This window comes from Camelus dromedarius, chromosome 4 (genome assembly GCF_036321535.1).
Source record: "Camelus dromedarius isolate mCamDro1 chromosome 4, mCamDro1.pat, whole genome shotgun sequence".
NCBI lineage: Eukaryota > Metazoa > Chordata > Mammalia > Artiodactyla > Camelidae > Camelus > Camelus dromedarius.
Window position 1 is genome coordinate 49,704,904 of NC_087439.1, and position 20,442 is coordinate 49,725,345.

The 20,442-nt window shown below is 32.1% G+C and overlaps 1 protein-coding gene across 1 annotated transcript in view; it reads left to right on the forward strand.

Moving 5' to 3' along the window:
- MTX2 (metaxin 2) overlaps positions 1-19,924 on the forward strand; it is a 58,694-nt gene extending 38,770 nt beyond the window's left edge. The window contains exons 4-10 of the mRNA XM_010991152.3: positions 6,103-6,175; positions 8,994-9,070; positions 10,316-10,408; positions 10,909-10,947; positions 11,344-11,469; positions 12,539-12,615; positions 19,446-19,924. Coding sequence (XP_010989454.1) covers positions 6,103-6,175; positions 8,994-9,070; positions 10,316-10,408; positions 10,909-10,947; positions 11,344-11,469; positions 12,539-12,615; positions 19,446-19,629 — 669 coding nt within the window. The 3' untranslated portion in view covers positions 19,630-19,924. The remainder of the gene's footprint in view (positions 1-6,102; positions 6,176-8,993; positions 9,071-10,315; positions 10,409-10,908; positions 10,948-11,343; positions 11,470-12,538; positions 12,616-19,445) is intronic.
- The last annotated feature ends 518 nt before the right edge of the window (positions 19,925-20,442 follow it).

Consider the following 20,442-nt stretch of genomic DNA (forward strand, 5'->3'; position numbering starts at 1 on the left):
TGACATTGTTATCTACAATGACAACTTTTGAATCTAGAATTTAGGATATTTGTAAGGTTTGAATTGATTGGTGACAGATTGTTCTTATTTATTTAAACTGTGGCCTTAGTTTCAATTATTTATAAATGAAATATTTTTTATTTCTCAAAACTAGTTTTTACAAAAAATCTGAGCTATAGTTTCCAGAAGCTATGATTCAGAAGTAATTACTGAGGAAATAGCATAGAGTATCATAGTATCATCTTCTGGGACTATTTTTAGAATTTCTCTGATTTAAAAATTCTCAGTGAATGCTATTTGTAAAGAATTAAGAATCAGGAAAAGTGTATAGTCTTTTTATGTTCATTTTTCTTTTTTATAATAGCAATTGGTGACATACATCTTTTTTAGCTTAGAATTAGGAATTTTAGAGTTGCTCCTTATGTTAATGGACATTTGGGTTCCTATTATTTGATTATATGGATGAAGTTGCTAGGAGCATTCCTGTGTGTTAGTGGCTATATGCATCGGTTTCTTTTTGGTGTATTTCTGGGAGTGGAATTATTGGCTGATAAGATATCTGCTTAGTAGTAGATACTACCAAACAGTTCAGAGTGGTTGGATCATTTACACTCCCACCAGCAATGTATGAGAGGCTTATCACACAAAAAACCACAGTCTACTGTCCCACTCTTACCTCCCCCCAAATACTGATACCCAGAGACAATCACGTTCAATTCTTTCAGCTGTATTTTTTCCTGGGTAATTCACCTCTATATTTCAAAGTGAAATGCTTATGTTGCTATTTCATTTTTTAATTTAAACGTATCTATTGATTTCCACTATAAAATTTACCTCTTGTAATTCTCCTCACCCTCTCCTTCCCCATCTTCCTGGTAGTTCTCTTAACTTTTTTGGCTAAATTAATATTTGGTGTTTAAATTATAATTAGAATATAGATATTGATCCCAGCTGAGTGGTTCAGCATACTATGAACATATTATTTCTTTTTTTTTTCCCATTGAGTAATTCATTGCTTTATTTAATTCATTTGAGTAGTTTTCTCCCCTAAACTTTGACTGAACTGTGAAACTCACTCCCACAATGGTCGAACACATCAGGTTCTTTATGTATTTTTCTTTTCTTTTGGAAATTTATTTTGAAAATACTGTGTTAGAAAGCCCTGTCCCATTTACTTAAATTAGAACAGTTCCTTTCTTTGGTTGGCTTCAGAACTATTTTCTTATGACTGCTGTTCATCATCATTCAGGGAATTTTTTGTTTTCCTTTTATGTTGGCTCCCCTAATTTTCTGTGTCCTATATTCTTTTTTTCTTGGTTCTTGTTTTTATTTTAGCTTTTTTAAAAAGACCTTGCTTGTATGGTGTTTTCTTCTGTCTTCACACTTGACTGGTACCTTGGCACATGTAGAATTTTAGGTTGACAAGATTTTTTTCTTAGAATTTTGAAGACCTTGTGTCATCTAGCTTTCAGAGTTGCTGTTGAGACATATAGTGTCATCTCAGTCCTTTGTATTCTTCGCTTCTTCTCATTTTTCTTTCCCCCCTTTTTTCTTTTTTCCTTTCTTTCCCTTTTCTATCCCTTCTTCCATCCCTCCCTTCTTTCCTGTCTTCCTGCATGTCTTGAATAGATTCTTTAACTCTCTTTACTTCTGTTTTCTCATCTTAAAATAGGAATTTTTTTTGTACTTACCTCATAGGGTAAAGCTCTTCTGCATGTACCTGGCACATGGTAAGTGCTTAATAAATATTAGCCATTATAATTTTTCTTTGAAGTTGCTCTCTGCTGTCTGCATTTTCTGTTTCCTCTCAATTCCTTTTTTGTGGTTTGCTTTGGCACTGTATGTTTGAGGCTTTCCTCAACTATATATTGATCTCTGCTATCAATTTATATTTAAGAATGAAGTCCTAAAAAGCCGATGGGGAGATGAGGGGAGATTTTTGACATGTAGGCTTCACTGTAGACTGATTGCACAGTGAGCTACCACTTTTTTGGCTGGTGTCCCACCCACCCCTACCCCCCACTAAAACCACTGGTATTTTTAGGCCTTTTCTGGGAGAGATACCTAGAGGTACTTAATTTGGCTGGCAGTATTTGGGAGCTGAGAAGGGAGAGGGGTGCTGTGGGTCTCTACAGTCAGTGTGCATACTTTCCCTTAACTTTCCTTTCAGTGTGACCCTCCTTCCTGGCCTCTGTGCTGTGCTTGGGTATTGAGTCAGAAGTCTCTGGTGGATTTCTCAGAGTATAAACCTCTGTCTCCTGCCAGCTGTCTGACTTTTACACAGATTTTCATCCAGTTCTCCTATTTTAGTCCTTTACCTCACCTCTGCCTTCTGTGGTACATGGTGCCTCCAATTTTGGAATCTTCCTCGTTTCTGTGATGCAGTTGTATTGATTTTCTCCTCTGCATACTCTTAGGTTTAAGCTTCCTCTGCCCTGCCAAGTCTGCTTTTCATCTTACAAAAATGGGTTGACGTCTCTGGTCTGCTTTTCCATTCTTTGTGTTTTTCTGGGTTTATACATTTTCTATCTCTTCACTATTATTTCAGTGGATTTTTTGAAAGGTTGTAGAGATAAATGTGTAAATTCAGTCCTTCATGTTTAACTGGTTATTGATGATCTAGTATTACTTTTTTCCTTTGAGGTTTTTTTTGGGGGGGAGGGGAATAAAATATAGTGGTACTCTACCCCTTCAGTGAATTTTTTTTACACTAAGAATTTAACTGATTAATTCAATTTGTTGAAACTACATCAAGCTTATTAAATTTCAGAGTCTTAAAAGTCAGGTACTGGATATTATGTTCTGTGTGCATGTATGTGTGTGTTTAAAAAATTCCTACTATGACATAGGCTTAGGTACTCAGTAAATTTATATTCATGAATGAATATATTTATTGGCTGTGGTTTTAATTTATTCATTCTTAAGTTCTTAGTTTTCACATGTTAATAAATTTACCTGACCATTTTGTCAATTGGGGTTGCTCAGCAAATAGGTAAACCCTGTATTAGGTTTTTCTGAAATTGAAAATATTGTGGTGTTTAATGTGTCACTGTCATCAAAAGATGATTGATCACTTGCAGGGTTTGTAGACACTGTAATATTATGCAGCTTGTTTTTCTAATATTTAGCCTAATCACTTTCAGACAATGTCAGCCTGTTTTGCTGAGATGTCTTTTATGCACTGATTACCATTGTAATATACCCACACTGTTCAACAGAACTTTCTCTGATGATGGGAATGTTCTGTTATTTGTACTGTCCGATAAATATGGTAGCTACTAGCCACATGTGGCTGTTGAGCACTTGAAATGGCTAATGTGACTGGGGAAATGAATTAAAAATTGTATTCAACTTTAATCAATTTAAATTTAAGTTAATTAGCCACAGGTGACTAATGGCTACCATATTGGACAGCACAGTTACAGATCATTGTTCTGATAGGATGTGCTAAGTTTTTCATTTAAATAATTTTGTGTTGTCATTCACTTGAATTAGTTTGAAATAATGTATCCAACTGAGGAATAGGAGTTGGCTGGGTTATCCTAACTTTCCTAATTATAATTAGAACTACATTTTTGTTTGGATTTACATAAGAATAAAAGTATGCAATTGCTATCTCAGAACTGAAAATAAAATGTGTTTTAGGCTGGTGTAGCATGCCAGTTTTATTTGGAGTATTGGGGCAGGATAAGAGATTGAAAATGCAAGTGAAAGGTGAAAGTACTCTTGGAACCTCTCAGGGATTTTTCCCATCCTATAAGAGAAGGGAGAAATACTGTTTGAATCAAAGTCTGGTTTTGATTTAGAGTTTTTATATTCTTAAAGACAGTCATGGTAATGCTTTGTTTTGCATATTTAATGTTTGGATGAAATACTGTGTTTATGACATCAGACTTTGTGATTGATTCACATTAAATCAGAGATTTGTTTTGAATCAGGGATGAAGAATAATTGTAGTAAGTGCTATAAAATTAACCTTTCTCTAAGTAGAATTATGCCATTAATTGAGATCTGTGATAAGTTGAGTGTTGTTAAATTGATCAAAACTAAGTCAGTAAAGAAAAGTAAAGAAGTAAAAAATTCACGGGATTGGAAACATGGCTTTGATTGCAGAACATTACAATTTTGCTTAATCTTTTTTAGTGAAACACAGCTTTTTGGAATAATGATTAGTACAGTTACCAATATACATGTAGTTTAGCAAAATACACCATATTTACTATTTTGTATAGTATTATGATTGTTAACTAACAACTAGATATTATGACCTTTGAGAAGATACATTAAACAATTCTTTCAAGTTATTTTTGTTCTTCTGAAGGCCTCAGTCCCCTCCTAATCCTTCATTCTCAGTAGACAGTTTCTCTTCCCATTTCACGGAATAGGAGCGCTCCCTCATTTTCTTGTCCTTCTCCTTTATTGGCTTGCAGTCATTGTCATTGATTCTGACCACACCTTGCAATTATAGTGGAAAAAGTGTCCTGTTTCCTGATTAAAAACAGATGCTTCCACTTGTGCTCTTATTTCATTTCTTTTTATCTTCTCAAAGACCTTGTATGTCAGTTATTCTACCTGGTTCTTGTCATTTCAGCCTATTTCCACTGTTTTTTGTTTTTTTTTTTCCTGTTTATGTTTTTATGAGCTCAACCTTTTTTTACCATTGGGAACAGATACATATGTAACAGAAGGGAGTTGACCCTTTTTCCTTTTCTTCTTTATCCAGTCTTCTTAAACGGTCTCGTTATACTTTTTCTAATTCCTCCCTTCCTAGCAATCTGTGTTTTAACAAACCTTCTACATGACTTTTATGCATGCTGAAGTTTGAGAACTGCTACCCAGAGTCCCTTCTTGTGGGTCAATCAAGAAGCTCACTTATTGTTATAAATTGGGAGCACAGGTTATAGTATTTAGAGGGCTGTTAGTGTATACTTACCTAGACATAGAGAAATCAACTTTTGGTTGGATAAGGTGCTGTTTAAACCTAGAAACAGTCATTGTTGGTGAATTAGGATTAGTTTTGGCTGTGAGTTATGGAAAACTGAAAATAGCAGTGGCTTAAAAAGACAGAAGTTTCTTTCTTTCCTCCCTTCCTCCCTTCCTTCCTTCCTTCCTTCCTTCCTTCCTTCCTTCCTTCCTTCCTTCCTTCCTTTTATAATTACAGGAAATCCAGGTTTGGTGACTGCATGATTATCAAAGACCTTAGACTTCTTTACTCTTCTTGTTCTACCATCTTCAACACTCAACTTCTGCTCTGGTTCAGTTTAGCTACTGTGGCTATAGTCATCCTTTTCACATGCTAATCAGCAGGAAAGAAAGAAAGAGGAGAGGTCATATCCTTTCCGTTTAAAGAAACTTCCCAAGTAGATGCCCAGAACTTTTAAGTCCCATTGGCCAAAATTTAGACATTGGTCACACCCAGTTGTAAGGAAACGTGGGAAATAAAGTTCTTTAGGCAGCCATGTGTGAAGCTGTAATTAATGATTTTAAAATTGTTTTATAACATTACATGGTTTGGATTTACCACAAATGATTTAGTGGTTCCCTGTTGTTACACAGTTTAGTTGTGTATAAAATATTTGTTGCTATAAACAAAGTGAAAATAAATAGTCTTTCAAAATTGAATTAGTCAGCATAAAAGTTTACATATTAGGATACTGAGTATTTTTGGAGAGAACTTTGAAATAGTAAAAATAACATTTTGAGAATTTTCTCCAAAAACAAGAAAAATATGGTTCCTGTAAAGGGTAATGGAATTAAGCAATAGCTTATCAAGTATGGACTTTATCTGTTAAAAAAAATTAAAGAAATATACAGTATTGCTGACTTCATAAACTAATGCAGTAAAATAAGTATAAGTAATTTACATTTGTATGTATAAATGCTTTAAGTTTAATATATTTACTGGTGTCTAAGTCATTGATTTTCTAGTATTGCAGTGACATTTTATTTTTGTTTTGGAATACAAATCTTTCACTTTAAATTGATTCATTCTTTTCCTTTTCCTGAGCTATTACTTAAATTTAGAAAATAAATAAATAAAAGTTGTGTTTGAATATGCATATACTTTCACTAGACTTACTATGTACTTCTCTTGATTTACAGGCCTTTTTGCAGATGTGTAATCTGCCTGTCAAAGTGGTTTGCAGGGCAAATGCAGAATATATGTCTCCATCTGGTAAGTGTTTTTTAGTTTTTAATTTCTCTGTTAATATTCTGCATTAATAAAATTGTAGTGGTAGTCCAGTTTGTACCTAGATTTTTTTGAATGCCTATTTTTTTTGTTTACCCTTTAAAGAATTTTCCCCATGGTTTTATAAAGTAACAGTTGGAAACTTGACAGTCTTGGGGTGACATGTCTACTCATTTCAACTCTGGTCAGATGTGGTCAAGTCTGTAGATCATATCGAAAGTCCTTTCTACTTCTAGTATCCTCTGAATCTATAAACTTGCTTGGCAACATCTTCTTGCTTTCTTTAAAAGTAAAAGTTCTAAGCATGATTATTCTGCCTAAATGAGAAGCAGGGCCCTCAGTTTTCTCTTAAGATCTCTATCTGATTGGTACCAGAGAATAGCTGTCTCACTGAGCTTTTGCCTGATCACCTGCAATAATAAGGGTATAACATTGGTTCCACTTTGTCAGGCAGAAAACATTACTCACTTCTAATTTGTTGCCTTGATTTTTACATATTTCTTTATATTTAGAGATATATGAGTATTTAGTTGACTACCCGAACTGCTAATCTGCTTCACAATCTATATAATGCTCAAAGTATTTTTAAGAAAAGATATAAAATACAGGCATACCTTGGACATATTGCAGGGTTCAGTTCCAGACCACCACAATAAAGTGAATATCACAATAAAGTGAGTCACATGGATTTTTTTGGTTTTCCAATGCATATAAAAGTTATATTTATACTATTCTGTAATCTATTAAATGTGCAATAACATTGTGGCTAAAAAACCAATATACATATCTCAATTAGAAATGATTAGAAATGCTAATCATTTTGTGAGTCAAACCCTTTTTGCTGGTAGAGGGTCATGATTGCTGCTGACTGATGGTGGTACTTGCTGAAGTTTGGGGTGGCTTTGGCAATTTCTTAAACTAAGACATTGAAGTTTGCCTCATTTATTGACTCTCCCTTTCACGAATGATTTCTCTATAGCATGCAATGTTGCTTGATAGCATTTTACCTATAGTAGAACTTCTTTCGGAATAGGAGTCAATCCTCTCAGACTACTGCTGTTTTATCAACTAAGTTTATGTAATACTCTAAATCCTTTGTGGTTATTTTAACAGTCTTCACAGCATCTTCATTGGGAGTAGATTCCATTTTAAGAAACCTCTTATTTTGCTCATCCATTAGAAAAACTCCTCATGTTTTAATGGTTTATATTTATAACAAATATAATAATGATGGAAATGTTTGAAATATTGTGAAAATTATCAAAGTGTGATACAGAGACATAAAGTGAGCAAATGCTGTTAGAAAAATGGCGCCAACATGCTTACTCAATGCAATATGCTTACTCAATTCAATATACTTACTCAATGCAGGGTTGCCACAAACCTTGTTTGTAAAACAAAAACAAAAACAAAAAACCCCCCACAATATCTGTGAAGCACAATAATGCAAAGTGCAATAAAACGAGGTACACCCATAAGAACTCTTTCTACCAAGAACTCCAGACTGGTTATTGAAAGTGAGAAAGGCACTTTGCTCTCAAAATGTTCCACCCCAAAATACTCTTCAGTCCAGGCATTTCACTTACAAACAGTTTTCATTCTCAGATCAGATTGTCTCAGAAGACCTGCAGTATTTCTAGCAGTATAGTAGTTACAAAGATTTTATCCCAAGCTAACAAACAGTATGACCTAATGCTTACGTAGTAGATAGGAAGTTTTTTTTCTCTTTGGCAAGGTTGATAAAGCAGTAGAAGAAAGGAAATGAGGAATTCAGTGTTTTTATATTGGTAAATGGAAATGTCTTCTAAATACGTCTGTTAAGTTGTATTCCAAAAGGCCTCCCTTTCCTTTGTAATGTTATTCTCTGGATGCGGAGGAAGCTTTTGTTGGTGCTGGGCTCCTCATCCATTACCCTCAGGCTGTCTGAGCCAGAGGAGTGAGTCTATTTAAAAGCACCATGAAGAAGCCTGCTGTTAGTGTGAACTCTATTTGAACTAGGTCTGGCAAAGTTTCTTCCTCTACCATTTGAGGTGGACTTTATAGCTCTTTGGAGACTATTTTGTTCTCATCATCTCTAATAATTTCATAAATTATTAGTATTTATAAAAATGAATACTACTTTTAAAATATAATATTTGTTTAGAGAAACCAATTTTTATAAGCATACTACTTGTTCTTTTTTCCCTACATGTATATTGGGAACATACTGTGTATTATAATTCATAAGCTAGCATACCTTCAAAGATTGTTAATTCTCTTAATTCCTGTTATTTTTTAGTTAGAGACATTTATTAATGCACCATTATGTGGTAAAACAATTGACCTGAATGAATATCTGAGATTTGAAAGTAGAAGATGTAAAAAATATCTTCATAAAGATAACTTAAATATAGGTTGATTCATTGTACTCGGAAAAGAAAGCCCAGTTAAATTTTTTAAATCTATTAGTGATCATTACCCAACATCCAGGTTTGGTTCATATAATTTGAATAATTAGTATTTACTGCTGTATAGTGATTTGTTAGCGTTAGCTTTAAAAAGGGAATATTGTGATCTGTTATATACAAGTGAGAACTCTAGAAATGAATCTCCTTGTTCTTTTTTCTTCTGTTTTAAAATTAGTAATTAGTGTTTTAAAATTTATAGAATTTAAGGCACACATTTAACTGTAATTTTCAAACGTCATAGTGTTATGAAACTCTTTATTATAAAATATATATCCCAGTTTTGTGTTGATTTCTTTTTTAGCACAAACTTTAATTTACTGAGAGTGTTTTCACCTTTTTTTTTTTTTTCTCAACAGGTAAAGTACCTTTTATTCATGTAGGAAATCAAGTAGTATCAGAACTTGGTCCAATAGTCCAATTCGTTAAAGCCAAGGTAATGAAAAAAAGATATCAAATGCATTTGATCACAGTTTCTCTTAAACAAGTCATACATCATTCTTTAGCGTGTCTTAACATTCACACTGATTTTTAACCTAGTTTTATAAAATGCAGATATAAACTACTAGAGAAATAGTTCTAAAGTGTAAGTTTTTTTTATTAATATAAATCAATGGCAAAGGATGCCATTTGACCTTTACAAAATGATAAGATAACCTTCTAACTCATGCTTATGAGAATTTTGATCTGAAATGAAAACTATTAGGTTGTTGTAAAATACCAGATTAACCTTTGAGAAGGGAATTATAAAGTTTGCTTAGAAGTTGAATGTACTAATTTATCCATTTGAATGATTCAGTTTAGATTTTAATAGTTATCAAAGAACAATCCACATTAACATTTTGGAGAAAATTCTTCCAGACTTTTACATATGTAGAAAAATAGTCAATACTATTATGTGTTATTTTGCAACCAGCCTTTTAAAATCATCAGTGTGTTTGGAAATAAAGATATATCATCTTTTTAAATTGTTGTATAATATCCTGTTATATGGATGTATTATGTTTTATTTTCTTGTCTTTATTGATGGACATTTAAGTTGCCAAATTTTGCTGTTATTGAGTGCTAAGATAAATATTCTTGTATCTACACTTTGTATGCTTGTCAGATTATCTCCTAAAGATGAATTCCTAAGAGTGATATTATGTTATAGGGTATTCATTTTTAAAATCTTACAACAGATTGTCAGATTGAACTAAAGGTTATACAATTTTATGTATCCACTCATTACTGTACTGTATTAGAATTTAAAAATTAATGTCTGTTTCCCTATACCTTTACTGATAATTATTTTTAAAAATCTTTGACCACTTTGTAAGTAACACATGTCAGCTTTTTGGAATTTATTTTATTACTAAGTAGGTTAGTCTCTTAAAAAACAAGGTTTGTTGACCATCCTTGTTTTCTTCTTTTGTGAAATAATTGATAATGTAATTTTGTTCATTGAAAGATACATTTTTATAATGATAAATAAGTATGACTTATTAATATTTTATAGTGGTAGTAGAGTATTAACTATTTTTTCACATAAAAGAGTGATTTTTTAGGAGGCTTTTTGGAAATTAATCCATTGGACATTTGCAGTATAACATTGATGCTATATTACTTGGTGGTAAGATAATTGAAAGTTTTTGTATATTTTAGTGTGATGCTTTTTAAAATTTTTCTAAATTCCTTTTAGGGCCATTCTCTTAGTGATGGGCTGGATGAAGTCCAAAAGGCAGAAATGAAAGCCTACATGGAATTAGTCAACAATATGCTGTTGACTGCAGAGGTATAATAGAAGATAATAGGTCTTGAAAATAAGCTTTTTCTCTCATGAAAAATAATCTTTCTTATGGGTTATTTTAAAGTTACCAAGAAAATAGGAAAATAGTCAAGCAATTTTAGGGCTAATGTGGTTACTCAAATTATTTGATCATTATCTATGAACAAGTTGTCTGACATTTTCAGTTCTAGTTTTTCTGTTTGTAAACAGGAGTGATTCCTGCCCACTTATTATTTTATTTTGGCTTTATGAAGTTTACCTAAATAATATATATAAAATACTTTAATGGTATTTAGCAATATATTTTATGAATAAGAAATATTTTTAGAGGTACCACCACTAAGTTTAATAATTCTAAATAGCAACATTAGCCAAAAAAAAAAAACCCTCACATATATGACTTTTATAAAGTTGGCTTATAAAAAATTACCATGGCAAGAAATAACTTTCTCTATCCAGTTTCTCTTAGATATAGTAAAGTTCTGGTGACTGTTTTTTTTTCCTAGTTGTATCTTCAGTGGTGTGATGAAGCTACAGTAGGGGAGGTGAGTGGTTCTACAGCATTTATCTTAATTAAAATTTAATGAGAAAACACTTTTGCTCAGAATCCTAAGTCCCTGCTCATAAATGAAACATTGTGGTTTATACCATTAGTGATATAGTTTTTCACTTACTTTAATTTTGCTTGCACATACATTTTAGGGAAGCTATGTGTCATTGTTTGATGTAACTGGTTGGTTGCAAAGTACATAAAAGTTTATGTATTTTTAAAGGGAATGGTTTAAAATTTTAATTTTTTAGATTGCAAACTATGTTTTTTTTAAATCTTAGATGGCTCTATTTGTGTTCTCTGAAAATATATTTCCCTTAGAATTCTGTTTGTGAAAACAGGCTTTGTATTTAGAAAAAATTACGTTTTTAACATAATCTTTTTGCTTTAGATCACTCATGCTAGGTATGGATCTCCTTACCCTTGGCCTCTGAATCATATTTTGGCCTATCAGAAACAGTGGGAAGTCAAACGTAAGATGAAAGCTATTGGATGGGGTAACAAAACTCTGGACCAGGTCAGTTCAGATTGAAGTTGATAAAAGCCTCAACTTTAATGCATTAAGGAATTTATTTTTTTAATTGTTAGTCCTATAAAAAATCCCAACATAATAAAAAATTAACAAAACATTTGCTCTAATTTTCTCTGATGTGAAGTAGTGTTTTCTTTTATAAAAATCACTCATGCTTTTTGTAAAACAAATTATGTAATATAGAAAACTTCAAAAGGAAATAAAAATTATCTGAAAGCCTACCGGGGGAAATTGCCAGTGTTAACTATGCAGAGAACATTCTTCTAGGTGTCTCTAATACTATTTTCCTTAAATGGGATCATATTATACCTTCTGCTCTATAACCTGATTTTTTTTTCTATTTAACAATACATTGTAGGCATTTGTTTTTTATGCCAATAAATATAGATCTGCAGCATCAGGGCTTAAAAAAAAAAACCTCTGTTAAATGCAGTGCTTAATATACCTGCTTTTCTTTGGTCTTAAATTTACTGAAGTAGCAAAATTTAAAAAATATATATCTTATCAGGGTCATGAGTTTGAGCATCATTAAGCTAATCAGCGTCTCTTTTAAGGATACCCCTAGTTCTAGCCAGCCAGCTCACTGATGTTGTGCCTTTGGCCACAAGGGGGATTGGATAAATGAATAGGGATGGAGTAAATAAAATCTGTTTCCACTAGTGGGAAAACAATTCAAATGCTTTAACTCATGATGGGTCAGCAGTGCCAGCTTTATGAAGCAGATTTTTTAATATATGTGAAGTCATTTGATTATATGAATTCAGGAAGACATTTTTGTAGGGAGTAGAGTTTTGAGATAAAAACTCTTGATAGTAATTCTTATAAGTAACTTAAATGTACTTGCACTTAAAGGAAATATGCTCTCAAATTTTTTCTTCCTATTTCTTATGTAGAAGGTATTATTTTATATGTGGTGTACAGTCTGATTTAAATGTACTATAAAAAGTTACCTAAATTTATATTTTTATTATAAACTATGATACAAATTAAGTTTTAGACACATTTTATTGTTTTGCTAATTTAAATATTTTTCTTTGGGGTCTGTTTGTGTTAGGTCTTAGAAGATGTAGACCAGTGCTGTCAAGCTCTTTCTCAGAGACTGGGGACACAGCCATATTTCTTCAATAAGCAGTAAGAATTTTATTCTTTTTAGTTAGTTTTTTTTCCTGTATTATTTTACCGTACATATCATATCATAGAGAAATTGTTTTATCAAGAATTATTTACGAAAAGAGTTATATTGAAGTTCATTTTTGCACTCATTAACCAATTAATTTCTTGGGTGTCAGGCACAGCACTAGCTTCTGGCAGCCTAAGATTTCTAAAATGCCATCCTAGCCTTCACGAATTTTCTCCTGAGGGCAGACATGTAAGCAAGTCATTATTGTATGATGTGATAGAGGTTCTACTAGAGGTAGTTCAAAGTGCTGTGTGTGGAGCTATGACATCCTAACAAAATTCTGAACTTGCAAAGTACTATTAAAACATGAAGTGTAGCCATATCTGTTTGTATAGAATGATACTCTGGGGACTAGAAAAGTGAATAAAAAACAATAAAACATACTGTAGGATAGATGAGCGCTATTATGAACTTTTCTTTTAAAATTTAATAAAAATATTTATAAAGCATAGAGGTGACTGTGAAGGATATAGATTAAATATGTATATAAATGTAAATTGAGTAATTCATGTTTTGTTAAGACAGAATTTTTTGTAATTTGGAAAATAATATCTAATGTAGGCAAAGAATGAATTTTTCTTTTTTTTTAAGTTACAGTTTTAATATATCAGAATCAGCTATCCTGTGATCATGTTTAAGATGAGTTTAAATTATTAGCATTTTAACTCAATGGTTTGCTTAGAATTCTACTATTTTCTTGGCTTTTTAATAAAAATCTCTTGACTTTTAGATTGGTAATTTTTAAAAAGTTTTATTTGGTATTATTCATTGTATCTTCATAGGCATTTATCTATATAGCTATATCAGACATATTTTGGTAGAGATATTAATATTTGTAGCAAAAATGACTGTGATGATAACTTGGAAATATTGAAGTGATACTAATGTATATGCTATATAACTGATATTCAGATAGAATTGGGGTCTGTTGCTCTCTGAAGCAGAAAGGTCATAGAGTTTAAACCATGAAATCCTGGTAGATAAAACTTCTACATCTATGTTCTTAGTTCTAGCGATGTTTGCTATGCTGATTCTAGTTGTTTAGTCCCTAATACAAAAGAAATGTATTCAAATGTTAGTATTTTGTAGTTCCTTTTCTTTCTGCTATGGGAATTCTTAGGAGCTGAAAAGCTCAGAAGGGGTGTATTTTATTGTTTGAAGTATATTATGCTGTATTAGGAGTTAGTTTTGTTATGCATGTTGTATCCATGGGAGGCCAGGATAAAAGCTCTAATTTATTTTTCTCCTCATTTAAGTAAGCTCCATGTCAAAGAGTTAGTAACCAGGTATCATTTGGCATGTGATTCAGTAGAAATATCAAGATTTTTTTTCTTCATAAGAGTACAATTATGTTTAAACTTGTAATGAGAAATTCAAAATTTAAAGTAGGTATAAAAACCAAGGTTTAAAAATAAAAAACCAAGGATTGCTATTGAGAAACTGTTTAAATGATATTAAGATATAGGTTTTTAAAATAATTTTACCTTGTATGAGACTTAGATAAACATTTTTACTAACAGTTATGATTGAAGAATACAATAGATTTAATTTTTAATTTTAATTTTATCCAATTGTTTAACTAATATTAAAATGTATTTCCCTATGTATCCTCCTCTTACCCTCTAAACTTAGAATCAGCTTTTCTCCTAGCTTACATTATTGGTCATGTTGAGAGGCCTCACAAAAGAAACTCAGTGGCTTTACTTGAGAGAACGGGAGAGGTAGTTGAGGGAGATCTTGCAACACAAGGTAATTGGGAAAAGAGGACAAAGATGCTAAATGGTAGAAAGGAAAAAGGAAAGTGAATCTGAAAAAAGAGGAAAAATACAGGGTAGATACTAACAATTGTTGGGTTTTCATCCTTCATTATATATATTGTTAAAGCTTTTAAATATTTAAATCCTATTTCTAAAATGCAACTCAAACAAAGTCTGTGCTATCTGTTGCATACTTGTGACCTTGCTGATGTGATATCTCTTGACACCTACACAAAGAGCTGGTCATTTGTTCCCTTTCACCTGGTGAGTGTGGATTTGGGATAAAAAACTAAAACTTAAAGTGGTGTTTTTATGTTACCTTTTTAATAAAGGGGAAGAAGAAGTAGAAAATTTATATATATATATTTTTCTAAATGTAATTAAGATAGAGCTATATTGCTCTAAAACATTTATGAGCTCCTTGCAGGTCTATGTGTTTTCCAAATAAATCCTGTTAGTTAAAGGAATAAATATTGGTTAAAACTTGATTAAAATGAATGAGAAATTGGAAAAGGAGTTAGAGTTGAAAAAGAAAAAATACTATTAACCGTTAAGTAAATGGTAAAATTTGAAAATATGCCTTCATATACTGATAGGAAAGTATTTTGAAGAAATGATGCAAAAATTGCAGTTTTGAGAATCTGAAGGAAAATTTCAGGGAGAAATAGGATTTCCGTTGAGGTTTATTCAATTAAGAAATCACTAGTTAAGAAAATTAGGGAGAAATCTCTCAAAAATATCCGAAGGCAAAATATAGCAAAGTTGATGGCAAGGGGCTTGATTTATAAACTTGAGTGATGGTCCTAAAGATCAGTGATTGATATATAAAGAAAAGATATGTAGGTGGGGAAGGGTATAGCTCAGTGATAGAGTGCATGCTTAGCATGCACGAGGTCATGGGTTCAATCCCCAGTACTACCATTAAAAAAATGAATAAATAAATAAACCTAATTACCACCCCCCAAAAAAAATAAAATAAAATAAGGATTATTTTTGTTAGTATGAAGGCATGATCAGTTAATGGCGTAATGGGAAGGAAAAATTAGGGAACACTCAGACAAAATTAATGTTTTTGAAACTAGACTGTAAAAGGTATCAGAGAGAAAGAAACATGGAACCATAATAAGTGAAGAACACAAAAAAGATGAATACAAAACATTTTTTAATGGGAGAGGTTAGGAAAACTTTCACATTTTACGGTGTTGCTTTTATTTTGATATTCAAATGAGAATATTCATGATATTCAAATAGTAGATAACTGATGGATGTTAGCTGGACCTACTGTGATAACCATTTTACAGTATATGTAAATCGGACCATCATGCTGTGCACCTTAAACTTATATAAGGATGTATGTCAATTATTTCTAAATAAAACTGGAAAAAAATAATAGTAGATAACCAACTGAAATGTGGAAAGAATGATAATGCAAGATGAAGAGGCAACAAATTATAAGGATTTTAAAATTATATTTGTCACCCTGGGATGTTTTCCTAGTAAAAAGTCTATAAAGATAAATGCAATAATATGTATGAAAGGTGTTAAAGATCTTAGGAAGAGAGTTGCTCTCTATATCCAAATTACAATTCACAGAAGGGTGGAAATGTTATGTTTTCTCTTCATATCATATAGGAAAGGTAATTAAAACTGGAGGTACATGAAGATCTTGGCTTGATTAAACAATTCAGTGGAAATATTGGGTAAAGTGTAATGTTTTGTCCTTGTCTCTCATAGGAGTTGTAAGTATTTTTCTGGGTTTATTGTCTTTTTTTTTTCACGCCAAGTTTATTGTGATGTAATTTACATGTAGTAAAACTGACACTTACATGTGTATAATTCTGTAAGTATCAGCAGTACATAGTTGTGTCCCCACTGCTAAGTGTACTTTTTAAAAAGAAGGAATTATGGGAATCCATCATTTATTTATATCAGTCAGTTAATATAAGTAGTTGCTGAAATTTGTAAGGATTACAAAAAATATGCACTAAAAGTTATGTGTGTGTTTTATTTGATTTAGTATATTGTATTCTGCTTCCTGTTAGATGTGCTAAAAGTAATTTGTCATGAAGTTGCTGTCTTTAGGTAACTTCAGATCAGTTTTTGTATACTCGTTACCCATATTATAATTCAGCACCTTTTGAATTATGTGGATGTATATTTGCAGCAAATAACATTTTGACCACTGCAGGGATAGTACTAGACCACTCTGGTTTGAACATACATTCATACCTGACCTCATTCAGAGCCTTCATTTATTGATAAAAGACACCCATCTATACTATTGAAAGTTACATCAGAGAATATATTCTTTTTAGGCTGTAGTACAAGAAGGGTAGTTGATCCTAAATAAGGATTAGGTAAATAAATCCTAAATTGGTAAAATAAGATACACCTTTTAAGAAATATGTTTAGGGATCTGGAAAAGTTGGTGTTTGTATTACTTCTCACAAAGTGCCTCAACTCTACATTTATCCATCTTTACATCCTTGTTTTTTTTTTTTTTTAGGTTTCTATTTGTTATTGATTCTTCATCTATAATGATAGGATCACGGTGCTGTTGTGTCAGCAGGACACTTGTCATTTTTTTTAAGCTATCCTGTTGACTACCCTGAAACATGGCCATAAATTGCACATCTAACTTGAAAGTGTCAAAATAAGGAAGGCTTTGGGAGAATGTGAATAACTACTATTGAAAAATTAAATATCCTACACAACTTAGGCAGGATACTTTCTTTTCTATTTCATTTATTCATTCAGAAAATAACTATTCATTTCCTTAGATACTTTGCTAAGAATTGGGGGTATAAAGATACATGCAGTGTTACCTTAAAGAGCTTAGAGTATAATGGGGAAAACATTAAGTAAACAGTTATAGTGTGGTATGAGAAATACTTCATCTTTTTATTGATTCATTAAACACATATTTATTGAGAACCTACTTTGGGCCAGGCATGGTTCTGGGTATTAGAAACACAGCAGGAAACAAGTAGACAGTATCCTGGTAGAGGGAGACAGACAAAACAAATTTTAGATAGTTTTAAGTGCCACATGGAGAATTAAAATAGGATCATATCACAATAAGTGACTCTGTGGCCACTTTAGTTTAAGTGGTCAAGGGAGGCTTTAAAATGTGACATTTAAGCTATATTCTTAAAAACAAGGAGGAGCCAGTGGTATGAAGTAAGGGTCAAGAAGGAGTGTTCCATTCCAGGTAGCAGGAATAGTTGCGTTAAGGCTCTAAGATTGTCTAGAGTTTGTTAGTTCAAATGGAAGAAGCAAAGCCAGGTATGGTTGTGTATTGAAAATGGTAGGAGATGAAGCTAAGGAGGAGGTAAACCAGGGCAAGGTCATCTAGGATTTGTATGCTTTGGGTAAGCAGTTTGGTATGCTAGTGTAAGTGGAATAGAAATTCATTGGAATATTTTATGCTTGAAGTGGTATGATCTGGTGACTTAAAAAAAATAGCAGAAGCAGTAAGTAGAAGCAGGAAGTCTCAGAAGCAGGCTAGTGCAGTGAGTGGTCTAGGTGAGAGATGATGGTAGCTCAGATGAGTTAATAATAGATAAGTGGTGGTATTTAGGATATATTTTGGTGATTGTGTCTCTGCAGGCTTGCTAATGGATATGGGAAGGTGAGAGAAAGAGGATTCAGTAACTCAAATTTTTGCCTTGAACAGCTGGTGTATAGTGGTGACTTTTATTTTGGGAAGATGAGGGGACAAGTAAGTTTGAGATGCTTATTCAACATTCAAGTGGAGATGTTACGTAGGCCTTTGAATATATGATTCTGTAGTTTAGGGGAGAGACTCGGACTGGAGATAAATATTTAGGAATTAATGGCATGAAGATCAGATAGAAAGCCATGCAGCTACAAATGGTCATTCTTCAAGAGTGACCAAGGCCACATAGCTAGTAAGTGGCAGAATTAGGATTTGAAGGACCCCAAAATCTATTCTACCAAACCAGATTACTGTAACGCATTTTCACATTTCAGGTGGACTGACGTGTTTTCTCAATAATTTTGTCTGACAGCAATAATTAGTTCATAATAATGGTGTTCTTTTCTCCTTTCAATAATATTGTGCTAGTACAATACAACATGGGGGTTGGAAGCACTCTGCTGCAGCTGAAAAATCCACGTATAACTTTACACTCCGACCTCCGCATCTGTGGTTCTTCATCTGCAGAGTCAATTAACCACAGATTGTGTAGTGTTATAGTACATATTTATTGAAAAAAATCCACTTGTAAGTGGGCCTTCGCAGTTCAAACCCAGTATTGTTCAAGGGTCAACTGTAATTATTTTAATAGTGTAGATTGGTGATGTCCCATTTATAGACCAGTTAGTAGTAAAGTAGATAAATTTCATTTTTTTTTTGTTAGTGATACATAATTAAAGGGAAAAAACCCTAGAAAAATTTTTGTTGAAGCCATCTTTATGATTATATCTCCTTTAGAAAATTAAGTTTACTTTAAAAGTGGTAAAATTAAAGTTAAATCATGTTGTTAATATGATTGGGTAGTCAGATACCATTTTGTTATCCTAGTGCCACAGTGAAATTCTCTGCTTTGACAGCATTTTGCTTATGCATCTATTAAAGCACTTAGTGTGTTGTGGTAGTTTATGTTTTGTGTCTGTGTTTTAGAGTATCTTTCTTATTTATATATCTTTAGCAATTGGCACTGTTCTGGACACAATGGAGACCTACTGTATATATTTAGTGAATAAATTAATAAAATGAATATGGTCATTTACACTAATATTACTTTAACACATTTAAATGATACTACTATTTAAAAAAGCAAGTCTCACGAGTAACAAATCATAGTTTAAAAGATTTTTTTCATATCTTACAAGAGAAACTCCAATAAAATAGAATAAATTCTGTCAAGTTGGGGTAGGATTTATTTCTTATGTGACTTTTTCCATTTAAATAGATGAATAAAATGTTTACAAAATAGTATATATTCTACCATACAAGTTGAACACTGTTCATGTTACTCTCATTTCTGCTTTTGTTTTAGGCCAACTGAACTAGATGCGCTGGTATTTGGCCATCTGTACACCATTCTTACCACGCAGCTGACCAATGATGAACTTTCTGAGAAGGTGAAAAACTATAGCAACCTCCTTGCTTTCTGTAGAAGAATTGAACAACACTATTTTGAAGATCGTGGTAAAGGCAGCTCATCTATCAGATTGCCTTAGTGTTATGTGTTAATTTAGTTATTATTTTTAAAAAGTTTAACTTTTGAAATATATGTTACTTGAATGATATAATAGATAGTGGTATCAAAATTTTAAAACCAAAAACACTGCTTTTCAAAACCTTAAAACCAAAACAAATTATATAATGTATCGTATACATGTGCTTTATACTGTTATTTGTGTACATATTGAAATAATTTTGAATGAATTCATTTGAAATGTTGCACTCTATATTTTGAAATTTTTGTTTTCTTGACACATATATGCTTATAAAAATAAAGCTCGAACCACTGTATGGCTGGTGTTTTTACTTTCTTTCCATCTTTCTGAAAGCCACTCTCTGAGCTTTATATATGGAATAAACAGTGTCTTTTCTAAGGCTATACTTTGTGTTCCATACTCCCAAGATTACTTTGCTAGATACACGGTGAGCCCGGTCATGGGAAAAATGTTCTTAACAATATGTGCTTAGAAAATGCAAATGATTATAAAGTGAGTAACTTCTGGAACAGGTTACCATTTAAGAGCATTTTTCATATCTAAACTTTATTGAACTTAAAAACATTTTAACAGAACAGCTATAATTTGATAAAGGGATAGTTTCAAGGAACTTTTTTTCTGAAACTTCTTTTTGAGACAGAATATTTTAATAATACTGTTTTATTGCTTTTGTGGGGAAGTGAGGATAGTTTTCACAGAAGTATCAACAAAAATTTATATATAAGCACTAAGGGTTATATGCTATATTTTGCCAATTTATCTAATATTTTACATAAAGCCAGGGATGCTATGAAACAATTAGATGTAAAAGTC